The sequence below is a fragment of the Coregonus lavaretus genome, assembly GCF_964263955.1.
Source record: "Coregonus lavaretus genome assembly, contig: HAP1_SCAFFOLD_5882, whole genome shotgun sequence".
In the NCBI taxonomy this organism is placed as follows: domain Eukaryota; kingdom Metazoa; phylum Chordata; class Actinopteri; order Salmoniformes; family Salmonidae; genus Coregonus; species Coregonus lavaretus.
The window spans coordinates 1-7500 of record NW_028161022.1 but is presented as its reverse complement, the minus strand read 5'-3'; the positions used below and the strand labels follow the sequence as shown (position 1 = coordinate 7500).

At 49.9% G+C, this 7500-nt stretch overlaps 1 protein-coding gene and 1 pseudogene across 2 annotated transcripts; both read right to left on the bottom strand.

Annotated features, from left to right (window-relative positions):
• Positions 1–3177: 3177 nt before the first annotated feature.
• LOC311121199 (histone H3.2-like) lies at positions 3178–3727 on the bottom strand (annotated as a pseudogene). Its single transcript has one exon. The product of its transcript is annotated as a histone H3.2-like (transcript).
• A 1545-nt stretch (positions 3728–5272) lies between these two features.
• Positions 5273–5896, bottom strand: LOC311121198 (histone H1-like; the record flags this gene model as incomplete). The annotated part of the gene is made up of 1 exon (XM_084195717.1): positions 5273–5896. The coding sequence occupies one exon, from the start codon at positions 5894–5896 to the stop codon at positions 5273–5275; it is 624 nt and encodes a 207-aa protein (XP_084051843.1).
• Positions 5897–7500: the final 1604 nt, after the last annotated feature.

Sequence of the window (7500 nt, the reverse complement as noted above, 5' to 3'; positions counted from 1 at the left end):
ATTTTAAGCGGATGTGGGTGGCTCTTAAAAGAGCCTTTGGGTTCGAGTCGGGGTGTTGAGGTTCCGAAGAGAGTGGGTTTAACCGCCGAAACCGTACAGGGTGCGTCCCTGACGTTTCAGAGCGTAGACCACGTCCATGGCGGTAACGGTCTTCCTCTTGGCGTGCTCGGTGTAGGTGACTGCGTCACGGATCACGTTCTCCAGGAACACCTTCAGGACACCGCGGGTCTCCTCGTAGATCAGACCGGAAATACGCTTCACGCCGCCGCGGCGAGCCAGACGGCGGATAGCGGGTTTGGTGATTCCCTAACTTTGCGGTGACGCTTGGCGCCTCCTTTTCCGAGTCCCTTGCCGCCTTTGCCTCTTCCGGACATGGTGTGTTCGCTAGTTGAGTTCAAGTGAATGAATGATTTCAGCGCCGGTGCGCGGTGCGCTATTATCTGCGTTTGGTCGACCTGATTGAGGCCGGCGGCACAGAAAGCGCGCCTCTGTTATATGTTCGGAGGCGTTGCAAAGGGGAGGGCGCTCGTTCTAGGGGACTAGGGAGGAGCGATTTCAAAGATGACGTGAAAGCAACTAACGTGCGCGGGAAACATACTCAAATACTGATATAGGCTATGTGGAACACAAGGCCAAACTGTGACAACTGGGAGATCAGCTAGTACACTGTGTCCCTCTCCTCATATTGTTGTTGTTGTTGTTGTTGTTGTTGTTGTTGTTGCACCTGATTCTACTCATTGAGGACTTGGTAATTTAGGTGACAGGTTGTTCAATCAGCTGTGGCTGTCCAGGCCTACAAGAAAAATGGGTCCTGTTGGGGGTAGCCTACTCTACCGCTGGAGTTGGGAAACACTGAAATGGAAGGGGGACACGCAGTGAGCAAAACTCCTAACCACATAAAAACACAGACACTTGAGATCATTAAGAGCTATAAGGAGTCCATCAACTACCTGGTCAGTCAAGTCATATAGGGGGGGATTTCATGGCCACCTGCTGGAGCAGAAGTCATGTTTGCCAACACTGGCCTTAAAATCATTAAATTTAGGAGCTATAAGGAGTCCATCAACTAACTGGTCAGTCAAGTCATATAGGGAGGGATGTCATGGCCACCTGCTGGAGCACAAGTAATGTTTGCCAACACTGGCCTTAAAATCATTAGGAGCTATAAGGAATAAATCAACTCATCATTCAAGTCATATAGGGAGGGATCTTAGCACCACCTGCTGGATCAGAAGTACCCTTCACCGTAGGCACAAGAGAGCCATCATCTCTCAACCGGTGCAATTTCCATAAGTATGTGGTAATAAAACAAACAACGACAGCTCCTCATATAGGCAGTGGTTTCACACATTTTTCTCCAAGATGTTCAAACGTTCATAGATGACCAGCAGGGTCAAATAATAAGCACAGTGGTTGTAGAGGTTGCAACAGGTCAGTCAGGTAGCTTAGTGGTTAAGAGCATTGTGCCAGTAACCGAAAGGTCGCTGGTTCTAATCCCCGAGCCGACTAGGTGAAAAATCTGTCGATGTGCCCTTGAGCAAGGCACTTAACCCTATTTGCTCCTGTAAGTCGCTCTGGATAAGAGCGTCTGCTAAATGACCAATTATTTATTTATATTTATTTATTACATCAGGAGTAAATGTCACTTGTTGTTAGTGTTGTAGTTCCTATTTCTACGGTGTTGCCTACCTGCAGCAATCATGATTTACCTGCAGTGTTGATTGCAATTACGTAATTTGTCAACTCATAATAACAGATGTTTTGCAAACCGTTGATGTTTAAATAAATGGATTCCCGGTGTCCGGATACCTTTTCTCTTAAGGGATGTGATTGAGTGAATCCAAAGTAAGTTGGTCTAAATACATAATAGGATGAATCATTCAGGTAAAATAACACAATGTCTATTTGAGTCGAATCAACGTAATATAATCCTTTTTACGTCTCTATCATCTTTACTCAATGTATTGGACCACATCAACTCAACTTACTCAAGCTTATCTACTCATAAAAACAAGCAAAAAGATCTACTCAACAATATGACGTGTGCTTTTGTTGACTGTAATAGCTTGAGTACATTCCACAAAGTCATTTTTTACAGTGTATCTAAAGACACGTTTGTTGTGGTGATGCACTTTTTCTTTGACGTTGAACTTGCATTGAACAGACAAATCCATTTCGTTACAACCCTTTTGTAGTATGACTTAGGAATATTTGTTGATGATCCTAATGTCTATGCGTGAATAGTGATTGGTTGTTGGTGAAATATTGCTGAGAACCCATCATTTCCTGGCCTTTTTTCACTATTGAGCTATTTTGAAACATTTGTTTTGCTATTGGATTCATAATGGTGACCTGGGACAAGTAATTAGTGAAACCAGAGTTCAGCAGTTGCCATTAAAGCGATCGAACCAAGTCATCCTAATAGGCTAGTATTAGCCTAAAGCAGGGTTTCCCAAACTCGGGCCACATTTTGGGAGTTTTTGCCCTAGCACTACACAGCTGATTCAAATAATCAACTCATCATCATCAAGCTGGGAGTATTAGAATCAGTTGTGGAGTGCTAGGGCAAAACGCAAAACGCGCACCCCTTGTGGACCCCAGGACCGCGTTTGGGAAACGCTGGCCTAAAGAGCAAATGCTGAAAGGGACTCACCATGAGGTGCAGTACCCACATTTAACCACAAGATGGCCTCCGTGCTCCATTGTAAAGTTTGGGCCTCTGCATGAGTCTCTCAGCAGCACTGCAACATGGGACTTTCAAAGTAAGTTGGCATGCAATGTTTTTTCTGGACTGCATGCAAGGCTATTATTACACACAACTAATAGTGTCAATTATTCATCTGAACACAATTCTTGTTACTATTCGGCCTATATTATCACTCGTTTCTTTTTCCCCTCCTTTGTAAAGCATTTTACTGTGTTACTATATAGTTCAAAGGAAGTGGATGATGCCAGATGGTTGTGTATATACACACACACAAACATTGAAGCTAGACTTCAGGCAACTAAAAAGGTGCAATACGTAGCTTTTAGACGTGTTAGTGAACAACATACATGGTGGCTAATGTAGAGGTGCGTGTATACATGGAACAATTGTGCCTTTTTGATGGAAATATGGAGGTGGCTCTTAAAAGAGCCTTTGGGGGATATTCGAGTTCAGGTCATCGTCATCCTCATTTATGCGCGCTCTCCGCGAATACGGCGGGCCAGCTGGATGTCCTTGGGCATGATGGTCACCCGCTTGGCGTGGATGGCGCACAGGTTGGTGTCCTCGAACAGGCCGACCAGGTAAGCCTCGCTAGCCTCCTGTAGGGCCATCACGGCGGAGCTCTGGAAGCGCAGGTCGGTCTTGAAGTCCTGGGCGATTTCTCGCACCAGGCGCTGGAAGGGCAGCTTGCGGATGAGTAGCTCAGTGGACTTCTGGTAACGACGGATCTCTCTCAGAGCCACGGTGCCGGGCCTGTAACGGTGAGGCTTCTTCACACCGCCGGTGGCCGGGGCACTCTTGCGAGCAGCCTTAGTGGCGAGCTGCTTCCTGGGGGCTTTGCCACCGGTGGATTTGCGAGCGGTTTGCTTGGTTCTGGCCATGGCGCTGCTCTGACAGTCGGGAGTATAGCCTCGAAATGCCTATGTGAAGTTTATAAAGCCGGCAGTGGCGCCTGCTGATTGGACACCATCTCCCCACCACCCCGATTGGCCCGTTTCGCAGGCCTCCTCCGTTGGCCATTGGACGGGAGGCCCGGCCTCTCCAAAACTCAAACTCCCGGTGCGCGCGCAATAGGACGCCGCCGGCCCTTTACGCGCAATAATAGTCGCCAAAGTCAAGAGTGACAGCTTATAGGCACGTATCATCTAATGCTAGCCTGCTATGGCAAATGAGGCCAAGTAGGTGTTGTTGTTCATGCAAGGCCTCATGTGGGCACAGAATGTCGAAATAGTTGTGTATACACCCACTCAATGTATTGCGGTCATAGAAAGGTACTTTGCGCTTTTGGAGAGCTAGGTGGTTGGCTCTTAAAAGAGCCTTTGGGGGTTGAGTAGTCAAGTTGAAGTCGCAGTAGCGAATTTACTTGGCTTTGACTGCCTTCTCGGTCTTCTTGGGGAGTAGGACTGCCTGGATGTTGGGCAGCACACCACCCTGAGCGATGGTCACACCGCCGAGCAGTTTGTTCAGCTCCTCGTCGTTACGGACGGCCAGTTGCAGGTGACGGGGGATGATACGAGTCTTCTTGTTGTCACGGGCAGCGTTGCCGGCCAACTCCAGGATCTCAGCAGTCAGGTACTCGAGTACGGCGGCCAGGTAGACTGGTGCGCCAGCGCCCACACGCTCGGCGTAGTTGCCTTTGCGCAGCAGCCTGTGCACACGGCCCACGGGGAACTGGAGGCCAGCACGGGATGAACGGGTCTTTGCCTTCGCCCTGGCCTTGCCTCCGGTTTTGCCTCTTCCGCTCATATTGGTAGCTTGAGAAAGTCACAGAAAGTCTGAATGAGCCGCTCGCCACTTCGAGAGCCGTACATATACCTCGCCACAAGAGGCAACGATTGGCCACCGGGCCGGTGTGGCCTTATCCAATTGGAGCGAGGGACAGACAGATGGACAGACAGACAGCCCTAAGCCGGTTCCCACCCACAGGCAGCGAGTGAGAGGCTACTTTGTTTCCCTCCGACTTTGTTACTTTGTGTCATTTCGCGTGAGCGCCAAAATGTCCGAAATGACATCCACACATTATTTCTCTCCAAATGGGAAACAAACAGCTGGTGAGGGTGCACTCTTGAGTTTGAAATCGAAGCCACTATAGTATTGTTATTGTTATTACATGGCACTTGTAACACATCACAGCAGCCTGCCTCTGAACGGGAATAGCCCAGTGGCTCATATATAAAAATGGCTGTTGAGGGTGCACTCGTGAGTTTCAATTCGAAGCCACTATAGTATTGTTATTGTTATTACATGGCACTTGTAACACATCACAGCAGCCTGCCTCTGAACGGGAATAGCCCAGTGGCTCATATATAAAAATGGCTGGTGAGGGTGCACTCGTGAGGTCGAATTTCTGAGCCATTTTGGCCCTCTATTATATGCCTCTCCCTTCGCACACACCCAGAGTGGGACAATGTTGTGTGCGTAAAAGTAGCCTAGTGTGCGTAATTTCTTTTCCACGACAGGTAGTACATGGAAATCAATGCGCTTTCTATGGAAAGAGGTGGGTGGCTCTTAAAAGAGCCTTTTGTGGTACAACATGTATCGAGTAGAACACTGTTTGTAATAGGTTTACTTCTTCTTGGGGGCTGCCTTCTTGGCCTTGGCTGCCTTGGGCTTGGCGGCTTTGGGCTTGGCTGCCTTTGTAGCCTTCTTGGGGCTCTTGGCTGCCTTCTTGGCCGCTGCGGCGGGCTTCTTCACCTTCTTGGGGCTCTTGGCGGCCTTTTTGGGTGTAGCGGGCTTCTTGGCCTTCTTGGGGGACTTCTTTGCGGCGACGGCCTTCTTGGCTGCTACCTTCTTGGGCTTCTTCGCCGCGGCGGGCTTCTTGGCGGCCACCTTCTTTACTTTGGGGACTGCGGCTTTCTTGGCGGGCTTCTTCGCCTCGACGGCTTTCTTGTTGAGCTTGAAGGAGCCGGATGCACCGGTGCCCTTGGTCTGGACCAGGGTACCCTTGGTGACGAGGCTCTTGACTGCGATCTTGACGCGGGAGTTGTTCTTCTCCACGTCGTAGCCGCCTGCCGCCAGCGTCTTCTTGAGTGCGGCCAGGGACACGCCGCTCCTCTCCTTGGAAGCGGTCACAGCCTTGACGATGAGCTCGCCTACGCTGGGTCCCGCTTTCTTGGCCTTGGCTGCTGCCTTCTTCTTGGGTGCCTTTGCCGGCGCGGCGGCGGCGGGTGCTGGTGCGACTTCTGCCATGTCTGTCTGTCGTTTGGTCCGGTACACACACACACACACGGTCTGCGAGGAGTAGTTTGCTGTAGACGCTGTTCTGCGCTATTGAAGCTCCACACCGAGCAGGGGGCTGGCCTTAAACGCGACATGAGAACCATGTAGACTCAAGCCAACCAGCTCGGCTTCTCTGGGCTGGCCAAATGCTCTTTCACTTGTGTTTTCTGTTCGCCTATATCGGCCCAAAAGTCACCGACGGAGCCGTGTTTTTGCTCCAAAAGCGAACGGCCCAGCGAGCAGACTTGTCTCCGTTCAGAATAAAGTCATGTGGGCCGCGGAAGGGCCGTGCATTTTGTTGCGACTCGCTCAAAATCTCAACGTTGGACTGTCGGGTGGAGCGGTGCGCACTGGTTTTCCTGTGCTATTTGTCTCCTAAATGGGCTAAAAGTGCATCCGATTGCCAGCAGCACTTGTTGTGTAGTGAGCCGAGATGTCTGGCAAGGGAATCAAATGGTTTGGGGTCCCCTGTTGTGGTCCAGGGTGTTTTAAAGAAGTGCTCTTTTGGGGACCTTAAAACACATACACCTGTGAGGCCTGGCTGAGACGAGAGTTGTACTTCAAGTTTCAAGTTGTATTCGTCGTATGTACAGGATCCACATGGTATAAACTGTCCTACGACATGCTTACTTGCACTGTGTGTGTATTAGTACTTTTTGTGCACTGGCAGTGTGTGTGTTGTTGTTGTATTTGTAGGCTACTATTTCTACACAGTGAGATTGTGTGTTGTCTTCCCCTCCCTTCTGGTAGGTAGGTAGGTAGGTAGGTAGGTAGGTAGGTAGGTAGGTTGGCTGTCTCTACTAATATATTGTTCACCTGCTTGACTCCGCAGCGTGACTCGGCTCGGTCTTTGTGTCTGTGGGTCTTGGTGTCTGGCTGGCGCTATGGAGGCTGGCGCCCCATGGGCTATGGCGCGTTGATATAGGCCTCGATAGAGGGAGTCTCTCACTCTCTCTCTCTCTCTCTCTCTCTCACTCACTCACTCACACTCTCTCACTCACTCACTCACTCACTCAGTCTCTCTCTCTCTCTCTCTCTCTCTCTCTCTCTCCCCAAGTGGGACAAGGGCTGCATATGTGGTTGGACTGGGAGAAGAGTCCCAGCAGGTGCATGCGGGTCAGAAGGCTGATTGCGGCCTCTTTTCTTTTCCCTGTTGTATAGTCTCTCTCTCTCAGTCTCAGAGTCTCTCTCTCTCTCTCTCTCTCTCTCTCACTCACTCACTCACTCACACTCTCTCTCTCTCTCTCTCTCTCTCTCTCTCTCACTCACTCACACTCTCTCTCTCACTCACTCACACTCTCTCTCTCTCTCACTCACTCACTCACACTCTCTCTCTCACTCACTCACACTCTCTCTCTCTCTCACTCACTCACTCACACTCTCTCACTCACTCACTCACACTCTCTCTCTCTCTCTCTCTCTCTCTCTCACTCACTCACACTCTCTCTCTCACTCACTCACTCACACTCTCTCTCTCTCTCTCACTCACTCACTCACACTCTCTCTCTCACTCACTCACACTCTCTCTCTCTCTCTCTCTCTCTCTCTCTCTCTCTCTCACTCACTCACACTCT